The 23,647-nt window shown below is 34.6% G+C and overlaps 1 protein-coding gene across 4 annotated transcripts in view; it reads left to right on the top strand.

The window, feature by feature from the left end:
- Positions 1 to 23,647, top strand: part of SNTG1 (syntrophin gamma 1) — a 587,020-nt gene that overhangs the window by 193,877 nt on the left and 369,496 nt on the right. For all 4 annotated transcript variants that reach the window (XM_066379071.1, XM_066379069.1, XM_066379070.1 and 1 more), the window contains one exon: positions 22,718 to 22,774. In XM_066379071.1, the coding sequence (XP_066235168.1) occupies positions 22,748 to 22,774 (27 nt within the window). In that variant the 5' untranslated portion in view covers positions 22,718 to 22,747. The remainder of the gene's footprint in view (positions 1 to 22,717; positions 22,775 to 23,647) is intronic.

The following is a 23,647-nucleotide window of genomic DNA, read 5'->3' as shown; positions in this document are numbered from 1 at the left end:
GTATTTTCTCTCTATGGCCAATTTGCTTAGAGTTTTTAAGATAAATGGGCACTGGATCTTACTGAATGCCTATTCTGCATCTATTGATATGATCATGTGATTTTTATTCTTTATTTTGTTTATGTGGTATATCATGTTTATTGATGTTGTACCAACCTTGCATCCCTGGAATAAATTCCACTTGACCATGGGTGTGACCTTTTTAATATATTGCTGGATATGGTTTGCTAATGTTTTATTGAGGATTTTAGCATCTATATCCATCAGGGATATTGACCAATATAACTTTCCTTCTTTCTAGTATCTTTATTTGGTTTTGGAATAGGATAATGTTGGCCTCGTACAATAAGCTTGGGCATCTTTCATCCTCTTGAATTTTTTGGAATAGTTTGAGAAGAATATAAAATTTTTAATCTTTTGTGAATGTTGGGTAAAATTTGTGAAGCCATCCATTCCAGGACCTTTTTTGTTAGGAGGCTTTTTTGTTTGTTTGTTTGTTTTTTTTGGGGGGGTTGGTGTTTTTTTTGTATTTTTCTGAAGTTGGAAACGGGGAGGCAGTCAGACAGACTCCCGCATGCGCCTGACTGGGATCCACCTGGCACGCCCACCAGGGGGCGATGCTCTGCCCTTCCGGAGCGTCGCTCTGTTGTGACCAGAGCCAGTCTAGCACCTGAGGCAGAGGCCACGGAGCCATCCCCAGCACCCAGGCCATCTTTGCTCCAATGGAGCCTTGGCTGCGGGAGGGGAAGAGACAGAGAGGAAGGAGAGAGGGAAGTGTGGAGAAGCAGATGGGTGCTTCTCCTGTGTTCCTTGGCCAGGAATCGAACCCAGGGCTTCTGCACGCCAGGCCGACGCTCTACCACTGAGCCAACCGGCCAGGGACCTTTTTTTATTTTTTTGTGTGTGATTATTTCTTGTTTTATACAATTATGGTAAGAGAAGTTGCTTAAAATGATTTCAATCTTCTTTAATTAATTAAGATATATTTTGCCTCCTAATATGTGATCTATTCTAGAATATATTCTATTTTTTCTTGAAACAAATATTATTCTGCTGCTTAAAGGTGAAATGCTTTGAATATATCAACTAAATCCAGCTAATCTAATGTGCCATTTAAAGTCACTGTTTCCTTGCTGATTTTCTATCTGGAAGATCTATTCATTAAATATTCCATGCCAATCTATTCTGACCTGAAATGTTTCTGTTAAAAATCAGCCAACCGCTTTATGTGAGCCCCTTTGCAAGTAACTAACTGCTTTTCTCTTGCTGCTTTTTAAATTCTCTCTTTGTATTTATTTCTTTGCATTTTAATTGTGATGGGTCTTGGAGTAGGCTTTTGTGGGTCCATCTTGTTTGGGACTCTTTGCACTTCCTAGACCTGTGTGTCTTTTTTCTTCATTAGGGTAGAGAAATATTTGGTAATTATTTTTTTTGAATAGGTTTCTGATTCCTTGCTCTTTCTCTTATTCTTCTTGTACTTCCATTATATAGCTATTGTTGCATTTCATGTTGTCCTAAAGGTCCTTTAAACTATCGTCATTTTTTAAAATTCCTTTTTAGTTGCTGATCTTGTTGAATTTTTTTTCTACTTATCCTCCAAATTTCAGATTTTGCAGATAGTCTGCTTCATCCAACCTATAGTTTATTTCTTCCAGTGTCTTCCAAATGTTGGATATTGCATTCTTCTTTTTTGACTGCTTCCTTTTTATATTTTTCTTTTTTGTGCTTTTATCTCTTTGTTGAAATTCTTTCTTTGCTCTGAGAACATCTGTATTATCATTATTTTGGCATCTATATCTGATAAGTTTCTTAACTTCATTTTAGTAATTCTTACTCTGGAGATTTCTCCTTTTCTGTCATTTGGGTCTCCTTTTTTTCCCCTCCTCATTTGGCTGCATCTTAGCGTTCATTTCTATGAATTAGATAGATCTACTATGATTCCAGTCTCTGTAGGTGGTTGTAATTAGTAGGTGTTCTTTTGGGTCCAGTCACACAGACTTCTTGATCACCTGAGCTGCGTGCTCCAGGAATGTCACTTGTGTGAGTTATGTGGGCTCTTCTATTGTAATTGAGTCTTGATTGCTATTGGCCGGTTGGACACAGAATTGAACCCTTAGGCTGGCTTATTGTGAGGCTCTATTTTAACCAAAGTATGCAAGCTTCTGACCACAAAATGCAGAATATGCCTTAGATGGGTTTGGTGCTTTATCAGCTTTCCCTTTGGATATGCTGCTTATAATGCTAACTGGAGGCTGTGAATGAGATTTTGTGCCTTGGCCCTTTAAGAGGGTGCTGGCATATCTATGGACTACCATCATTTTATGCCAGACAGAAACCTCACTGCTTTTCTCAGCAGAATCTTCTGTGGGTTCCTCTTCTCAACTCTCGTGCTCTAGGCTGGGGAGCCTGGCTTTGGGTTTAGGTCCCACACTTCTCAGAATGAACCCTCCTGCACCTGAGATATCCCTCTGGAACCTTAGCCACTGCCCATAGGAGTGAGGCCATCCCTTTATACATCTCTTTCCTCCTTCCCAGTCTTGATGTGTCTTCTTTTGTGAATCTTTGATTATAAGACTCCTCTTCACTTAGTTCTGAGTTAGTTTTTCAGAATAATTGTTCTTAAATTTAATTATAAAAATTTAATTATAATTTAGTCCTGGGAGGAAATGAGTATATCATGCACCTAGTCTGCTGCCATCTTCAAAAAGCAACAAATGGATTTTAAATATAAAATTATTATTTCCTTTTAAAGTTCACAAAACTTTGGAGAGTGTTATATTTAAAATTGTAAGAAATATAAATACAATATAAAATCAGGATGCAGTTATTTTAGAGAATTTATGAACATGAACCAATTCCTTCACTTTTTTATCTTATTTATTTATTTATTCATTTATTTTTTGCTATAAGATGAACTACATGGTCAGAAGCAATGCTGTACAACATTTGAAAGAACATTTTTAAGTTCCTTGATGGCAATTTTGCCCAAAAAGACTGTAATCAAAGACAAATTAATATAAATACCATCTATTTAAGAATGAAATGCTGTTCCTTCCTTGATGAAAATGGTCTGGTGTAACAAACCCACCACTAGACAGCTGGTTAATCTCAGCAGGAAACAATGCTATAGTCACAGTTGACTGTATCCAGGTCAGCTTGTGCGAGTCAAAGTTCATATTGCTCAGTCCACACATACCATATTTCACTGTCACCATGACCATTTGTTGAGGAAAGAAAATAACTGACATTACAGAATGGGTCATCCTATCCTCATTATTAAAATATTTTTTTGCCTAGTTCACTTGTTGGCCATAATTCATATATATCACAACTATATCCACATTCTATGCTGATTTGGAGTGGACTAACCACATATCTCTTTCCCAGACCAATATTTCAATCATAATTCTTTTAATTCTTAACCATTTAGTCAAATATTAATCTCAATTCATAAATCCACTCATAAAATCGTCTCTCCTTCTAGGCAAAATAAATGATCAGGTATTCTGATCCAAGTTCTGTCTACTTTGAATATTTTTCTTCATGATTGTTTTTAGGACAATCCTGAAGTGAGACTGTAGTGGTATTGCTTTCCACTTGTGAATAGTTTCTATATATACTATAAATAAAAATCCTGAGTTATTTTCTCCATGGTCAACTAGTCATAGGGAATTCTCAATCAGGCCATAGGTTCAGGCAGGGTGAGAGAATGCATTGTAATGGTGACCATAGGCCTTTGGCCTACCTCTCATGCAATTTGTGCCATCAGGTTCTACTCAAGCCCAATGGTATGTCTATCTCATCCATTTGATAATGGGTGCTGGTGTGCACACTCAGTGTTATGATTTATGGGGCTACACAGTACTCAGCTCATAATGTGCACAGTAAAACTTTGTGACCCATGTTTAGATATTTAGTCTCTTCTAAGTCCCTAAGGCAGGCCCAAACCTGTTTCTTTAAAGGAGGTTAGATTTGCATTGTTGATGGTAGATCTTTGTTCTAAAATCCTCAGGGCCTGTGCTAGAACTCACATAGAGGGACCTGCTAAAAACTTAGACTACATCTCTGTCTGTCACTGGAACTATGAGAACCATTAGATATGCTACGCCATATGACCCAAATGGCAGAGTGGCTTGCAAGGTAGATTGAATCTGTTGCTGAGCCTCAGAACTAGCAGCTTTTTTCCCAAAAGAAGTGTATATTTACTTCTAAATCTGAATATGGCCCAGTAGGAGTCATACAAGAGGCCAGAAGCAAAGTTGTCCTTTACTTGGTAAGAGATATTTTGACAACATACAGACCACTGGAGCCTAGAAACTTCAGAAGCAATACAATGAAGCCAACAGAGATCCTATGAATTTAAGAATATTATCATAGAATAAAAATCCCTGCTTAATGTTTCCCTGTGGCTTTATTATGTTTTTAATGTCCTTAAGTATCACAGAGTAGTAGTTCTCAAAATAGAACATACATCACAATCTCCCATAGGACTTATTAAAACTCTGATTTCTGGGCCCCAAGTACAGAGTTTTTGGTTCAGTATGACTGGGATAGACCCTGATAATTTGTATTTCTAAGTTGCCAGGCACTGTTGATACTGGGACCAAACTTTGAGAACAATTTGAGACTGCAACACATGATTTATATTAGAAAGATAATTATAAGTTGACTCTACCATAAATTGTCACTGATAAGTGTTTTTTTTTACTTCTGAATGTGTTTGGTGGATAAGTGATTACAGCCCTATCTAGAAGATAAGCTAATGACATTCAGACTTTGGGGTAACAGGTACACAGTAAGACCATACTAAAATTTTTGTGTTAATCTGCTTGCATCTACGTACTATGTGTCATTTACACAGCAGAACTTGAACAAAATATATTTCAAGGTCAATGCTTTACCCACTGTGCCACCACAGGTCAGGTGCACAATATATTTCAGAAAAGATAAAATTATATATACGTATGTATAATTGAGTAGTCTATGTATATAGTATATTGTGTCTTTACAAAAGATACAGAATAGAAGGGCAAAGGATTCCAACTCGATATTAGTAACAGATAAGAATTAAGTTTCTTTGAAACTATTGATAATTCTAAATTCTAACCTAAGTTAAATTGTAACCTAATTTTCCTCTAGAGCACAATAAGTGAAGGTTATTTTAAAAATGGCAAAAATGTATTTGATCATGGTATGAGTATTCCCTATTCCCTATTTTCTCTGTGACAATTGGTAGCTTTTATTTATTTATTTATACATTAACAAGTATGATTTGAATAAGCATTATATACTAGGTTGTCAACCATGAGATTCAAAGATGGGAAAGATATAAATGCAGACTTTATGAAGCTCCCAGCCTAATGATATGGAACGAGTCTCTACAGAGGAAGGCTAGTGTACTGCCTCAGATATTTCCTAGAATAATTTTGTTTCATTATATAAAATAGCACATGTATGCAAAATTCAGCTATTAACTGTTCTATAAATCTCACCTCCCTTGACTGAAATCAGTCAGAAAAATGGTAGTAAGACTTATGTTTTATGTTTTCTGCTCTTAGGATTTTAATTCAGATTTATTTCTTTTCAATGAGTCAAAATTTTTAAAAATAGATTATAAGGTATTTTAAATTATCTCCAAAATATAGTTTTATGTGTCACAAATTCAAATGACTGGTGTAGGGTCCCATCTGCTCTGCTGAATTAAGAGACAATAACTATGTATAATTAAAATTAAAAGACATAGTGATTTAAGTCTACTGTTGCCAAAATTAGTAATACCAATAAAGGTAATGCAATTTTCAACCAATTTGAAATGTATAGGTCCAATTAATTTTAATATTTTTCTCTTTAAGATAATAAAGCATTAGCTCTATATAATTAACTAGCAGATCATAAATCAAAGGGATATTCTTTTTTCATTTGAAAACCTTAGAAAGGTTTAGATAGTCATAGCAAGCGCTATTTTTTCTTTATAAACATATGCCAGTGCCTTTTAAAAGTATATTGTTCCAATAAAACTTCTATACAAACTTATAGAAGATTTGTAAGCCATTTTAACACTTTCTGTTGATGAACACAGAAAGATTCTGAGAAAAATCACAGAAGTGATATGCCTCGTCATTTAGGGCAAGAGCTATTATTAACCAGGTAGTATGAAAAGAGTCCAAGTGAAGAAGCAGTCAACTGTTCTTCCTTTCAGTAGAGGAAGCAAGGCATCTGTAGGAAGAAGATAAAATGCCCCAATAATAAGAGTTAATTGGGCATAGATATAATGATGCAATTACACTACAAACAGCTTGTCAATAGCCAGCTGGGTGAGGGTATTTTCCAGGGAAGTGGTTTGTTATTATTTCGTGTACTTCTCTTCTTTTGAAATTTTACCATTTCAATATTTTCTGTTTTCATCTGTCTTGATAAGTACCATAAATACTCATTCTTTTTAAAGCTAATTGCTTTTGGGGACATTTAGTAAAAAACATTAGGCCATTTTGTTTTGTTTTAATATTAAGCTGTGATTTGCCAAGTAACACGTCTTTTTCATGCCAAACTACCTGCATTATATGTGGCCATTTGGTGATGGTAAGATCAAGATTTCCTTCTAAAAATTATTTTATTTTTACTTTGGTTCAACAGAATCAACATTGTAGGGCAAAGGGAGAACAATGCTTTGCAAATCTTTATTAATTTTGAAACATCAGTTCTTGGCAAAGGTTGTTTCAATATGCCAAGAATCTGTATTACTCGATTTATAAGAGCATAATTTGAAACAGGTTGGCAAATCACTTATGTTGCCCTTGTTGATTAATTAGCTGCAAATTATATTGGAAAACCCAAAGTTTTAATTGAGGGGTGGGGGCTATTTTTCAGATAAAACCAATGATACTAATTAGTAATAGATGTTTTATTCTCAACAAATATACTATGACAGAACAATAAAAAGCATAATCTCCAAATTTTACTGTACCCTTTTACCTCTAAGTACTTACTGAATTGCATAGAACCAGAAAATTCATGAGATGGATAAGGATGGAATTCATGATCTGTGAGAGCCAGCCAATTCAAGCCTGGCCATAGAGGGCCTGAGTAAATTACCAAGTTTGTCTCACACTCAGGCTGAGCAAAGCAGAAAATAAGAAAAGGTTTTTGTTTGTATTTACTTTGCCTGGGATAAATGAGTCTCTGGAACAACTCATCTGCTTTATGCATCTGAGAACTTTACTTGCTTTCCTTGTGCCTTAGTTATTTCATCTGTAAAATAAATGTTAGCCCCTTCCTTGTTATATTCTAATTATGCTTTGCCCTAGAATTAAGTTATAGAATCATCTGGGGCAGAAAAATACAAATTTAATTATATCTTTCTCTTGCAATGTGTTTATTTATTTATTTATCATATCAATAAAAGAGCTAAATTCATACTATGTCTCAAATACATTTAAACAGGCAAAGTGAGTGATGAATGCATTATTTGTTCATTTATTTTAAAACTGAAGTTGATTTTATTTTGATTTTTAATTTTATTTAGAAAATTAAATTTAATGGATGACATTGAACAATAAGAGTATATAACTTTTCACTAATACTATATAACTTTTAGGTACATATTTTTATAGCCTTTGAACTGTTGATTGTGTTGTATGCCCATCACCCCAAGTCAAATCATTTATTATCACCATATAATATGTCTGTCTTAAATTCCCTCCCCCAAACTTCTCCCCCTGTGACCATTTTATTTTAATCTATGTCCATGAGTCTCAATTTTATATCTCACCTATGTGTGAAATTATATAGTTTTTAGCTTTTTCTTATTTACTTATTTCACTGAGTATCATGTTCTCAAGGTCCATCCATGTTGTCATAAATGGCAATATGGCAAAATTTCTCATGGTTGAGTAGTAGTCTGTTGTATATATGTACCACATCTTCTTTATCCAGTTTTTATTGAGAGACACTTTCATTTAGTGCTTTTGTTCTTTTTGTAGTTCTTTCAGATGTGATGCTAGGTTGTTTAGTTGAGATCTCTCTTGTTTCTTGATATAAGCTTGTAATAATATAAAGTTCACTTTTATTACTGTTTTCTTTCTTTTTTCTTTTTTTTATTTTTAGTGGGAAAAAAAAGGGAGATAGAATGACAGATTCCTGCACGTGCCCTGACTGGTATTCACCTGCCAACCCCTGTCTGGGGCTGATGCTCGAATCAGCTGAGCTATCTGCAGTGCCTGAGGCCAACACTAAGACCAACTGAGCTATCCTCAGTGCCCAGGGCTAACTCCTGGGGCCAACACTCAAACCAGTCAAGCTGGGACAGGGGAATAAAGAGAAAAGTGGGAGAAGGAGGGAAAGAGAAGCAGATGGTCTCTTCTCATATGTGCCCTGACCAAGGATCCAACCTGAGTCATCTGCATGCTGAACCAATGCTCTATCCACTGACCGACAGGCTGGGGCCTTATTATTGCTTTCATTGCATCCCAGAAGTTTTGATTTATCATGTTGTCATCCTTGTTTTTTTTGTATATATTTTTTGATCTCTGCTTTTATTTCTTCTTTGATCCAGTAATTTTAGAAGTATATTGTTTAATTTCTACATTGTTGTGGGTTTCTTTACTTTCTTTTTTGCAATCAAATTCTAATTTCAAAGCTCTATGGTCAGAGAATATGCTTGGTATAATTTCAGTCTTCTTGAATTTGTTGAGGTTAGTTTTGTGGCCCAACATATGGTCTATCTTTGAGAATGTTCCATAAACATTGGAGAAAAATGTTAATTCATTTTTATTAGATATTTTATTAGATTACACATATAAGTGAAATCATGTGTTGCTTGTATTTCTCTGACTGGCTTATTTCACTAAGTATAATAATTTTCAGGTCCATCCTTGCTATCTCAAAAAGATCTCCTTTTCTTATAGCTAAGTAGTATTGCTTTGTGTAAATATACCACAGCTGTTTTATTCACTCATCTTCTGATGATCACTCAAACTGCTTCTGTATTTTGGCTATAGTAAATAATGTTGCAGTGAGAAAGGACTGTATATTTTACTTTGATTTTGTATTTTGGGTTTCTTTGTATATATTCCCAGAAGAGGAATTGTTGGGTCATAAGGTAGCTCATTTTTAATTTTGGAGGTGTCTATATACTGCTTTCCATAGTGGCTGTACCAGTCTCTATTCCGACCAACAATGCTCAAAGTTTCTATTTTCTCCCCATTCTCGTCAGCACCTGTTGTTTGTTGATTTACTGATGATTAACATTCTAACAGGTGTTAGGTGATATCTCATAGTGGTTTTAATTTGATTTCTCTAATGACTAGTGATATTGTGAATCTTTTCATATGTCAACTGTATGTCCTCTTTAGAGAAATATCTTTTCAGATTTTTTGCCTATTTTTTAATTGGATCATTTTTAAAATTTTGTTTTGTTTTTTGGTGTTGAGTTTTATAGGTTCTTTATAAATTTTGGATGTTAGGCCCTTATCATATGTGTCAGCATATGTTCTATCATTTAGTAGGATTTCTTTTCATTTTTGATTGTTTTCTTGCTGTTTCAAAATATTTTAGTTTGATATCATCCCATTTGTTTATTTTTTCTTTTGTTTCCTTTGCCTGAGGTGAAGTATCAGGAAAAGTATTGCTGTGAGAAATATCTGTGATTTTATTGCTTATGTTTTCTCTTAGAATTTTTATGATTTTCAGTATAACATTTAAGCCTTTAATCCATTTGAATTTATTTTGAGTATGTTGTTAGAAGGTGGTCTGGTTTCATATTTTATATTTTTACACGTCTGTCCAATTTTTTCAACACAGTTTATTAAATAGACTATCTTTACCTCACTGCATGTTATTGCTTCCTTTGTCAAATATTAATTGACCATGAAGGCATGAGTTTATTTTTTGACTCTGCTGTGATCCATTGATTGATATGTCTGTTATTTTTGCCACTATCAGAAAGGAAAAGAAAACAATTCCATCTACAATGGCTTCAAAAATAATAATGCCTAGGAATAATTTTAACTGAAGTTATAAAACAATTGTACTTAAGAAATTATGATACTAAAGAAAGAAATTGAAGAAGATTCAAGCAAGTAGCAGCATATGCTGTGTTCATGGATAATAACAATTAACATCATTAAAATGTTCATTCCAAAGCAATCTATAGGTTTAACACAATTCCTATCTAGTTAGCTATGGCATATTTCACAAAACTAGAACAAATATTCCAGAACTTTTTATGGAACCAACAAAGACTCCAAATAACAACAGCAATCTTGAGGAAGAAGAACAAAGTTGTACAAATCATGCTCCTAATATCAAACTGTACTATAAGACCATAGTAATCAAAGCAGCATGTTTTTATTAATTATATCTGTATTTCTGTATTTTTCCTTTTCCAGAAAATGATAAAATTGAAGCATATCATATATAGTAGTCTTTTCAGACTCACTAATTTCACTTCATATACATATTTATCTCCTCAATGTCTTTTTGTGACTTACTAGTCCATTTATTATTGCTAAGTATTGTTTTATTATACATATAAGCTACAATTTTTAATCAATCCACTTATTGAGTGATATCTTGAATGCTTTCAGTTTTTTTTCAATTATACCTAAGTTGACATATACATCTTTGTGCAGCATAATCTGTGAAAATAAATTTTCAAATCAGAAAATTTGAATTACATAATAGATGGATCATATAAAGAGATTATGTTTAGCTGTGCAAGAAACTTTCAAACTTTCTTTCAAAGTGGCTGTACCATTGTATATATCCACTAGCAATCAAGGAGAGCTCTTGATGCTACACATGCTTGCGCAGCAATTGCTATTGTATTTTTTTGGATTTGAGACATGCTAATAGATGTTAATGACATCTAATTGTCTAATTTGTCATTCTTTATCGATAAATGATATTGAGCAACTTTTGATATGCTTATTAGCCATCTGTATGTTTTATTTTGAGAGGCATCTGTTTAGATTCTTTGCCCATTTTAAAACTAGGTTATTTGATTTCTTACTACTAAAATGTAAGGAGTCTTTCTATATTTTGGAATCAAATCCTTTATCACATATGTGCTTTCAAAATATTTTTTTCCCCAGGCTCTGGCTTGTATTTTCTCTTAACTGACTCTATTGCAGTGTAGAATTTTTAATTTTAATGTTGAAATCCAACTTATCAGTTTTAGTTTTTTAATTTCATACTTATGCTTTTGGTGTTTTAATCTAAAAACTTGTCACCAAACATATGGTCACAAATTTTCTTCCAAATTTTTGTAGAAATCTAGCTTTTCATGTTACTATAGATATATGGGGTGTGTGTGTGTGTATGTGTGTGTGTGTGTGTGTGTATGTGTGTGTGTGACAGAGACAAAGAGAAAGTCAGAGAGAGGGACAGACAGGGACAGACAGACAGGAATAGAGAGAGATGAGAAGAATCAACTCACAGTTGCAGCACCTTAGTTGTTCATTGACTGCTTTCTCATGTGTGCCTTGACCGGGAGTTATAACAGAGCAAGTGACCCTTTGCTCAAGTCAGTGACTTTTGAGCTCAAGCCAGCAGCCATGGGGTCATGCCTATGATCCCATGCTCAAACCAGTGACCCTGCACTGAAGCTAGTGAGCCCACACTCAAGCTGCATGAGCCTGCACTCAATTTGGGGACCTCAATGTTTCAAACCTGGGTACTCTGCATCTCAGTCTGACACTCTGTGCACTGCGCCACTGCTTGGTCAGGCTATATATATTTTTTATTTTGAGTTAATTTTTCTGAAATGTAACCCATTACTTTAGGTTTTTTTTCTTTTTCTTTTTTTTTTTTTTAACAATGAATCCACCAATACCATTTGTTGAAAAAACTATTCTTTCTTTAATGACATTTCCTTTGCTCCTTTGCAGAATTCTGTTAACTACATTTGTGTGAATCTATTTCTGGATTTTCCATTTCATATCATTGATCTTTGAGTCTGTCTACTGATTTGCTGAGATCATGCTCTCCTGATTACTATAACTTTATATTAACTCTTGACACCAACTAGTGTAAATCTTTTGTGTATTATCTTTTTACAGTATTTCATTGTTTTTTGTAGATCTCTTTTCTTTCCATATAAATTTTAGAATCAGTTTGTAACTATGTACAAAATAGGTTACTGAGATTTTAATTGTTGTTTTGAATCTGGAGATAAATATAAAAGAACTGACATCCTAGCAATAGTCAGTCCTCTAATCAATAAACAGAGTCTTGTAGTTTCCCATATTAGGATATATTTGCCAACTACCCGATGATTTAATTTTTGAGTGCTTTATTCAATATTTTTATTATTATTTTGCTGAAGTGAGAAGTGGGGAGGGAGAGAGATAGACTGCAGCATGCGCCCAATCGGGACCCACCTGGCAAGCACACTAGGGGGAAATGCTCTGCCCATCTGGAGTGTTGCTCTGTTGCAACTAGAGTTATTGTAGTGCCTGAGGCAGAGGCCATGGAGCCATCCTCAGCACCTGTGCCAACTTTGCTCCAATGGAGCCTTGGCTGTGGGAAGAGAAGAAAGAGGTAGAGAGAAAGGAGAGGGGGAAAGGTGGAGAAGCAGATGGGTGCTTCTCCTGTGTGCCCTGACCGGGAATTGAACCTAGGACTTCCACTCACTGGGACAACTGACAAGGGCCTGCTATTTTTAATTTCAAAATTTAGTTAATCATATAGAAAAGCAGTCAAATTTTGTATATTAACTTTGTATCCTGTTACTTTGCCCTACTCACCTGTTGGTTTCAGGAGATACATTTTTTAAATCAATTCTTGTTAATTGTTATTTAGGACTTTCTTAATAAATAATTATATCATTAGCAAATAAAAACAATGTTATATCTTTGTAATGTGTATACCTTTGAGTTCCTTTTCTTGTCTTGCTGCATTAGCAAATACTTTCATTAAAAAGTAAAAAATAAAAGTAAAGGTAAAGATAAGGAACTTACAGTGGTGTAAGAAAATATTGCTTTTTTCCTAGCATTACTGAAGAAGGCCTAATTTATCACCATTATGTATGATCAACTTTTCATCTCTTTTGAGTAACCAATGAACACAGTTCTAGATCTTATGAAAAGAGTATGTTTACCTTAGTAAAAAACTAGCAAATTGTCTTCTTAAGTATCTGTAACATTTTGCATTCTCACCAGCTATGAATAAAAAATTCTTATTTATTTATTTATTTTGTATCTTTCTGAAGCTGGAAATGGGGAGAGACAGTCAGACAGACTCCCGCATACGTCCCACTGGGATCCAGCCAGCACGCCCACCAGGGGCGACACTCTGCCCACCAGGGGGCGATGCTCTGCCCCTCCAGGGCGTCGCTCTGCCACAACCAGAGCCACTCTAGTGCCTGGGGCAGAGGCCAAGGAACCATCCCCAGCGACCGGGCCATCTTTGCTCCAATGAAGCCTTGGCTGTGGGAGGGGAAGAGAGAGACAGAGAGGAAGGAGGGAGGGGTGTGGAGAAGCAAATGGGCGCTTCTCCTATGTGCCCTGGCCAGGAATCGAACCCGGGTCCCCTGCATGCCAGGCCAATGCTCTACCACTGAGCCAACCGGCCAGGGCAAAAAATTCTTATTGTTACACATTTTTGCCAACATTTGGTATACTCAATAGTCTGTTTTTTCCACTTTAATATGTGAGCTTTAATTGTTTTAATCTAAATATCACTCTTCTATCTCAAATTTTTTTTAAAAAATTTGAATATTTAGATGATTCAAATATGCCAATTAAGAAACCCAAATTTCTTGGCCTAGCGTGCGGAGGACCCGGGTTCGATTCCCGGCCAGGGCACACAGGAGAAGCGCCCCTTTGCTTCTCCACCCCTCCACCGCGCCTTCCTCTCTGTCTCTCTCTTCCCCTTCCACAGCCAAGGCTCCATTGGAGCAAAGATGGCCCGGGCGCTGGGGATGGCTCTGTGGCCTCTGCCTCAGGCGCTAGAGTGGCTCTGGTTGCAACATGGTGACGCCCAGAATGGGCAGAGCGTCGCCCCATGGGGGGCGTGCCGGGTGGATCCCCGTCGGGCGCATGCGGGAGTCTGTCTGACTGTCTCTCCCTGTTTCCAGCTTCAGAAAAATGCAAAAAAAAAAAAAAAAGAAACCCAAATTTCAAATTCAGAATGACTATAAACACAGATTAATATATAATATATAATATGTATATAACTTTTTATTATTTATTGACCTTTTTCTCTCTATCTGTCTCTTTCTCTGTGTTTCTCTGGTTCTAAACAAGAGAATACATGCATCTTAGAACTTTATTTTGTTTGTTTGTTTGTTTGTTTGTTTATTTATTTTGACAGACAGAGGGACAGATAGGGACAGACAGACAGGAAGAAAGAGAGATGAGAAACATCAATTCTTTGTTGCAGCACCTTAGTTGTTCATTGATTTCTTTCTCATATGTGCCTTGACCGGGCGCTACAGCAGACCGAGTGACCCCTTTCCTAAGCCAGTGACCTTGGGCTTACACTAGTGAGCCTTTCTGAAACCAGATGAGCTTGTGCTCAAGCTTGAGACCTCGGGTTTTGAACCTGGGTCCATTGCATCCCAGTGTGAAGCTCTATCCAATGTGCCACCTCCTGGTCAAGCCTAGATCTTTCCTTTAGTGTAACATAATTTTAAAATAGCTTTTGGTCACTATCACTTCAAATTATTTTTATGCAATATGCTCTTTACTTCTGGGATCCCCATTTAAAATTTTTTCTTCTTATATATCCTATTTACATACAAATAAATATAAATTTTATGTGTAAATTGTAATTGAACATTTGTATACACTACAAAATGTAAAACCCACAATCCTATTTACTATTCATCACAATAAAATTGAACCCCCTGACTCCTTTTACCCACTTGCAACTCTGGTAACTATTGATCTGGTTTTTGTATCTATACATTTTATTTCTTTTTTTTTTTTTTTACTAGGTTCTGCATGTAAATCAGAAGGTCTCTCCTTCTGGGATAACAAGAGTTTATTCCCTTTTTACATCTGACAATATTTCATTGTGTGTATAATCTTTCTATCTCCATATAATCTTTATATATTCTTTATCCATTCATGGATCTTGAAACACAGGTTATTTTCTTATCTTTTTTTTTGTCTTTTCCTTTTAACAATGAAAGAGAGAGAGAGAGAAGGATAGGCAGGTTTAGACTGACAAGAAGGGAGAGAGATGAGAAGCATCCATTCTTCATTGCAATACCTTAGTTGTTTATTGTTTGCTTTCTCATATATGCCTTGACCTGGGGGGGAATCAAGTGACTCTTTGCTCAAGCCAGCAACCTTGGACTCAAGCCAGCAATTTTGGGGTCATGTCTATAATCCCACACTCAAGCCAATGACCTTGAAATTTCAAATATGGGACTTCAGTGTCCTAGGTTGACATTTTATTCACTGTGCCACCACTGGTCAGATCATGGTAGATTTTTCTATGGACAATATCATTGCAATAAGTTATACAAAATGTCTTGATTTTCTAGCCACTCTGTATCAAGCCTCTCTTTATCAAAGTGACATGGACTGTAATAATTACCTAGTACAGAGTTTTTTAAACTTTGCTCCTGCCTTTGAAAAAGTTAGCCGAATTTTCTGTGGGAAGGAAGGCAGACCTGCGAAATTGAGCCTGCTTTCATGTCTATATCAGTAGAAACTGTTCAGCATTTTTATATTTTTTTTCACATTGGATTTTCACATAGAATTTGGCTAAAACAAAGAAATTCATGACTGACTAAATAAACACATTTTTTTCTCATTAAATTAAAGAGTAACTGTCTGCCAGAATAAAAATTTAACCCACAGGATGCTGGCAATGCCCATACTCAAAGGTCTGAGGCAGCCACTGAGGGGGTGGTGGGCCTGCAGATAGACCACACTTAGGGAACACAGAAACCACATACATTGGACTCCTGTGGCCACACCCTTCTTATACACAAACAGAATAAGACAGCAGAAAAATGCAACCCAAATGAATCAAGAGAAATCCCCAGAAAAGGACCTGAATGAGTCAGATATAACCAAATTACCTGATGCCGAGTTTAAAATAATGATTGTTAGGATGCTTAAAGATCTTAGAACAACAATAGATGGACAGAGTGAGCACCTAAATAAAGAGATAGCAAATATTAAAAAGGACATTGAAATAAAAAAAGAATCAGTCAGAAATGAGAAATACAATATAAGAAATGAAGATCCCAATGGAAGGAATTAAAAGCAGGATGGATGAAGCTGAGAATCGACTCAGTGACTTAGAGGACAAGATAAACAAAGGCATGGAAGCATAGCAGCAAAAAAATAAAATAAAGAGAGAGACTCAAAAAGTCTGAGGAAACTCAAGAGAGCTCTGTGACAACATGAAGAGAAATAACATCAGCATCACAGGGTTCCTGAAGAAGAAGAGAAAGAACAAGGGATAGAAACCTTGTTCAATCAAATCTTAGCTGAATACTTCCCTAAATTAATGCAGAAAAAACTAACACAAGTTCAAGAAGCACAGAGAATTCCATTACAGAAAAACCCAAAGAAATCCACACCAAGACACATCATAATTAAAATACCAAAGCTAACAGATAAATAGAAAATATTAAAAGCTGCTAGAGAAAAAAAATGGCTATTATCTACAAAGGAATCCCCATAAGGATGACATCCAACTTCTCAACAGAAACACTTGAGGCCAGAGAGAATGGCAAGAAATATTCAAAGTAATGCAGATCAAAAGTCTACAACCAAGACTACTTTAACCAGCAGCACAATCATTTAAAATTGAAGGAGAAATAAAAAGCTTCCCAGACAAAAAAAAACAAACAAAAAGAAAAACAAAACCTCAAGGAATTCATTAAAAGCAAACCAATAATGCAAGAAATGTTAAGGGGCCTGTTGTAAACAGATCAAAGGGGAAAATAATATAGTAAAAAAGGAAGATAGCATTAAAGAATACAAGGCAATAAACAACTAAATATCAATAATAACCTTAAATGTAAATGGATTAAATGATCCAATGAAAAGACATTGGGTTGCTGCATGGATAAGAAAACAGGACCCATACATATGCTGTCTACAAGACACACATCTCAAAACAAAAGATACACATAGACTAAAGGTAAAAGGATGAAAAAATATTTCATGCAAATGGAAATGAAAAAAAAGCTGGATAGCAATACTTATATCAGACAATATGGACTTTAAAACAAAGGCTATAGTAAGAGATAAAGATGGGCACTACATAATGATAAAGGGAGTAATCCAACAGGAAGATATAACCATTATAAATATCTACACACCTAATATAGGAGCACCTAAATATATAAAGCAGACTTTGATGGATATAAAGGGCGAGATCAACATCAATACTATAATAGTAGGGGATTTCAATACTCCACTAACATCACTAGATAGATTCTCAAGAAAGAAAATTAACAAAGAAACAGCAGACTTAAAGGACACACCAGATCAACTCCATTTAATAGATATCTTCAGAACGTTTCACCCATTGCAGTAGAATATACATTCTTTACAAGTGCTCATGGTACATTCTCTAGGATAGACCACATGTTAGGGCACAAAAGCAGTCTCAACAAATTTAAGTAGATTGAAACTATATCAAGCATTTTCTCTGATCACAATTGCATGAAACTAGAAATCAACCACAACAGAAAAACTGAAAAATACTTAAACACATGGAAACTAAATAGCATGATATTAAATAACAAATGGATTAACAAAGAGATCAAAGAAGAAATTTTAAAATTCCTAGAAACAAATGATAATGAGCATAAAACAACTCAAAATTTATGGGACACAGCAAAAGCAGTACTGAGAGGGAAGTTCATAGCACTACAAGAATACCTTAAAAAGCTAAAAGAAGCTCAAATAAACAACCTAACCCTGCATCTAAAAGAACTAGAAAAAGAACAGCAAGTAAAGCCCAGAGCTAGTAAAAGGAAGGAAATAATAAAGATCAGAGCAGAAAGAAATGACATAGAGGCTAAAGAAACAATTCAGGGGATCAATGAAACCAAGAGTTGGTTCTTTGAAGGGGTAAACAAGAGTGATGAACCTTTAACTAAACTCACCAAGGAAAAAAGAGAAAGGATTTAAATAAAATTAGAAATGAGAGTGGAGAAAAAACAACTGACACAACAGAAATACAAAATATTGTAAGAAAATACTATGAAGAACTGTATGCCAAAAAATTAAACAACCTAGGTGAAATGGACACTTCCTTAAAACATATAATCTTTCAAAAATTAATCTGGAAGAATCAGAAAATTTAAACAGACCGATTACAACAAATGAGATTGAAACAGATATCAGAACACTCCCAACAAACAAAAGTCCTGGGCCAGATGGCTTCACAGGTGAATTCTACCAAAGATTCAAAGAAGAACTAATTCTTATCCTTCTCAAACTATTTCAAAAACATTCAAGAGGAAGGAAGACTTCCAAACTCCTTTTATGAGGTGAGCATAATTCTGATTCCAAAACCAGGCAAAGACAACACAAAGAAAGAAAATTATAGACCAATTTTCCTGATGAATTTAGATGCTAAAATTTTCAACAAAATATTAGCAAACCAGATCCAGCAATACATAAAAAAAATCATACATCATGATCAGGTTGGAATTATTCTGGGGAGGCAAGGATAGTACAATATTTGTATATCCTTGTTTATATGATTAATCACATAAACAAAAGGAAGGAGAAAAACCACATGATAATTTCAATAGATGCAGAAAAAGCATTTGATATAATCTAGCACCCATTCATGATCAAAACTCTCAGCAAAGTGGGAATACAGGGCACATACCTCAACATGATAAAGGCCATCTATGAAAAAACCCCAGCCAACATCATAATTAATGGGCAAAAATGAAAAGCATTCCCCCTAAGATCAGGAACAAGGCAGAAGTGCCCCCTTTCACCACTCTTATTCAACATAGTCCTGGAAGTCCTAGCTACAGCAATCAGACAAGAAGAAGAAATAAAAAGCATCCAAATTGGAAAGAAAGAAGTAAAATTATCATTATTTGCAGATGATATGATACTGTATGTATAAAACCCTAAAGTTTCAGTAAAAAAAAACTACTAGACCTGATAAATGAATCTAGCAAGGTGGCAGGGTTTAAAATTAATACACAGAAACCAGAGGCATTTTATACACCAACAATGAACTGTCAGAAACAGAAATTAAGGAAACAATCCTCTTCACTATTGCAACAAAAAATATAAAGTAACTAGGAGTAAATTTAACCAGGGAGATTAAAGACTTGTACGTGGAAAATTACAAAACATCAATAAAAGAAATCATGGAAGTTACAAACAAGTGGAAGCATATACCGTGTTCATGATTAGGAGAATAAACATTATCAAAATGTCTATACTACCCAAAGCAATTTAAAATTCAATGCAATGCTAATGAAAATACCAATGACATACTTCAAAGATATAGAACAAATATTCCAAAAATTTATATGGAACCAAAAGAGAACACAAACAGCCTCAGCAATCTTGAAAAAAAAGAATGAAGTGGGAGGTATCACACTTCCTGATATCAAGTTATACTACAAGGTCATTGTACTCAAAATAGCTTGGTACTGGTATAAGAACAGACATATAGATTAATGGAACAGAACAGAGAACCCAGAAATATATCCACAACTTTATGGACAATTGTTATTTGACAAAGGATGTAAGAGCATACAATGGAGTAAAGACAGTCTCTTACAAATGGTGCTGGGAAAATTGGACAGCTACCTGCAAAAAAATGAAACTAAACCACCAACTTCACCAGTCACAAAAATAAACTCAAAATCAATAAAAGACTTAAATGTAAGCCATGAAACTATAAGCATCTTGGAAGGAAACATAGGCAGTATGCTCCCTGACATCTCTTGCAGCAATATATTTGCTGATTTATCTCCACAGGCAAGTGAAATAAAAGACAGAATAAACAAATGGGACTATATCAAACTAAAAAGCCTTTGTACAGCTAAAGACAATAAGAACAGAATAAAAGGACAAACTACACAATGGGCGAATATATTTAACAATACTATTGATAAGGGGTTAATAACCAAAATTTATAAAGAACTTCTAAAACTCAACACCAGGAAGGAAAACAATCCAATCAAAAAATGGGCAAAAGAAATGAATACACACTTCTCTAAAGAAGACATACTGATGGCCAATAGACAGATGAAAAAATTTCAACATCACTAATCATTAGAAAAATGCAAATTAAAACCACAATTAGATACCGCCTCACACCAGTCAGAATGACACTCATTAACAAAATAACACAGGATAGGTGCTCAACATGGATGTGGAGAAAGGGGAACCCTCCTGCACTGCTGATGGGAATGCAGACTGGTGCAGCCACTGTGGAAAACAGTATGAAGATTTTTCAAAAAATTAAAAATGGAACTGCCTTTTGATCCAGCTCTCCCACTTTTAGGAATATATACCAAGAACACCATATCACTGATTCAAAAGGAGAAATGCACCCCCATGTTTATGGTAGCATTGTTCACAATAGTGAAGTTCTTGAAACAGCCCAAGTGTCCGTCAGTGGATAAGTGGATTAAAAATCAATGGTAAATATATATAATATATATACAATGGAATACTATGAAGCCATGAAAAAGACGGAAATATTACCTTCTGCAAGAACATGGATGGATCTGGAAACTATTATGGTAAGTGAAATAAGCCAGGCAGAGAAAAAAAATATATCAGATGACCTCACTCTTTTCGGAGTAATCCAAGGAACAGTGTGAACTGAGGAGTGGAATTAAACCTGAGGGGAAGGGGAAAGGGAGCTTTTGAGAGGGGGAAAGGAAGATGTTGAGGGTAATATGGGGAGGGGGATGCAACCGAGGCAACACTAGAATCTATGTAAACACAATAAATTTAAAAAAATTTATACAAAAACAAAATATTTTTAAAGGACAGATTTGTTTCTAGGTTTATTATTGAAGATCTCTCACATTGAAGATACTTGAAAATGTAGGACACAATAATGTGTTATATAACAAAATCATTTCTAAAATATGATAAGTACTAAATAAGCATTCTGAAAATTAATTAATTTAAATTCAAAATGTTTTGTACCAATGCTTTTTATTGTATTTTATACTGCTATCTACTTAGTCCTCCACTTCAATATGTTTTATATGTGTTTTATCATAAAGATATATCCTTTTTTTCTTTTTTCTTTTTTTTTTTTTTTTTTTTTACTGAAACACAGAGAGGGAGTCCGAGAGAGGAACAGATAGGGACAGATAGACAGAAAGGGAGAGTTATGAGAAGCATCAGTTCTTCTCTGGGGCACCTTAGTTGTTCACTGATTATGCCTTGATATGGGGTGGGGAGCTACAGCAGGGCAAGTGACACTTTGTTCAAGCCAGCGACCCTGCACTCAAGCTGGTGAGCCGGCTGAAGCCAGATGAGCCGTCGCTCAAGCTGGCCACCTCGGGGTTTCAAACCTGGGTCCTCTGCGTCCAAGTCTGATGCTCTATGCAATGCACCACTGCCTGAGAGGTGCATTCTTATAATTTTTGTCATCCTCATACTAAATGATGCATTTCTGAGGTTAAGAAGTTGTATGGTTTTTAGACTATATGCATGAATTTATCTATAATTGTCTAATTTTGCTTTCCCTGTTTTAGTTTCAAAGCTAAAATTTAATCAATGAGAATTCTTTTACTATTGATAAATGATCAATCTCTATTCTTTAAAAAAATAATATTTCAGTGACGGTATGAATGATCATCTTACTCTATCTCACCCACACATACTTACTCATTAATATTATACAACAGAAAGTGATAAAGAAAGACAAAATGGTTTACTGTTGCAAAGTCTATGTGGAAGAATAACTTTTTAGGAGTACAAAGTCTTCTTTTTTGGAATTTTCCACACATTTTACTTTGAAGTATAATTTACCTAAGTTATTATACATAGTTTGGCTTTGCATTTTTGTAGTATCAGAATGTTAATTTTCTATAATAACTCTTAGTTTTATTAATTTTATTACATGATTTTAACTCTCTAACAACATTTTAAAAAATCTTTAAATGTATTTTATACATTTAACTTCATGTCACCATTTAGGTACTATAGTGACCATAAAATAAAACTGAAGTATATATTTTATACTTTAAGTATCTTAATATTATTTTAATATTATTCATCCTGATAGATTACTTCCTCAAATCATACTGTTTGTGAATAAAATTTTAAGTTCCAGAGAGAATTACTCATGCATGTAACTTTTTAATTAAGAAGAAGATTAGTCACCCTTTTTTCAAGAGATAACCACATGAAAGTCAACTTTTAATTACTCCTTTTGAAGTTTTATTCCCAGTTGCTAACTAAGATTTTAAAATGAATGTTGGCAATGAATCAACACTTGAAGGAATAGGTTAAGCATCTGTAGATCATGCCTGAATGCTGAGTGGAGTGGGGCACCAAAATGTACATTTTCCATCACACTGAACCATGGCAGTGTGTTTGTATTTCACAAAAGCAGGAATTCAGACTTTTTCAATTCTTAATTCTCTCTTCATTATACACTGAGAGTTCTTGTTCTATATAGGTGATCACACACATAGTTTGGCCATATCTACTTAATAATTTATTTCATTTTGTTAGCATTTTCTTCTCCTAGTCTCAATGCTGTGCTGAACGGTTTACCATTTCTCTCTTTACAGACAAAATCTTTTGCAGTGCTATAATAGCACATGGATTTCAGGACTGCCTGTGAGGAGGTAGGTTAAATGGCTTTGTGCTTTTCAAGTTTTATAAACAGAAAAAAATTGACCTTCCTTGATATAAGTGGTACAAGCTTTTGGTGGAGGAATGGGTGACAGGTTTATTTTATTTTCAGAGTAGAAAATGTTTCTGCAAAAATAGGAAGCCAAAGGCTGTTTGGGGAAACCTTGGATATTCACTCTTCCTTTAAGAAAACAGGTTCATGTTTGGCTTTATTAAATAAATGGTCTTTCTCCATAAGCTATGCACTGCATGATTTCAGGCAAAAGAAGTGTTAGAAGTAATTATTTTCACAAAAGTAGTTATAAATAGAGAATGTCTAAGATCCTTTTCAACACTAAAATTCTAAGCATTTTATAATTTTAATATAAGTATTTGAATATAATTTATTAAATTTCAATATAAAGTATGAATACATAACAATTCAGATTCTCTGTAGAACTGTTATCTCACTTCAGTATGGGTTAGTGATACATTGCTCTTTCAAGGATATTAAAGATCAATCAAGTATGCAGTAAAAAGAGCATAAGCTTGGGTCCCCAGGGAATTTATTCTATTTTAGGAAGAATGGTTATCTTTTTTACTAAACAAGGACATTTTCTTTTCATTCTTTAGGCAAAATTCCAACATTCATAGGTTAAAATATTTCATACATTTGTTTAAAAGTTTGAAATATTTTATTGTGTATAAATAACCCAAGAAAAAAACAGTAAGTAGATTACCTATGATAGAGTTAATCAAACCAACAAAACCTCTAGTTATTAACATTTGTGAAGATTTTTTTTCTTTTAATGAAATGTCATATGTTAAAAATCTTGCAAAATATCTTCTTTTAAAGAAATTTGTGTCTGACTAGGCGGTGGCAGAGT

This window comes from Saccopteryx leptura, chromosome 3, assembly GCF_036850995.1.
Source record: "Saccopteryx leptura isolate mSacLep1 chromosome 3, mSacLep1_pri_phased_curated, whole genome shotgun sequence".
NCBI classification, from domain to species: Eukaryota; Metazoa; Chordata; class Mammalia; order Chiroptera; family Emballonuridae; genus Saccopteryx; species Saccopteryx leptura.
The sequence above is the reverse complement of the archived record's forward strand: the minus strand, read 5'-3'. Positions and strand labels throughout refer to the sequence as shown.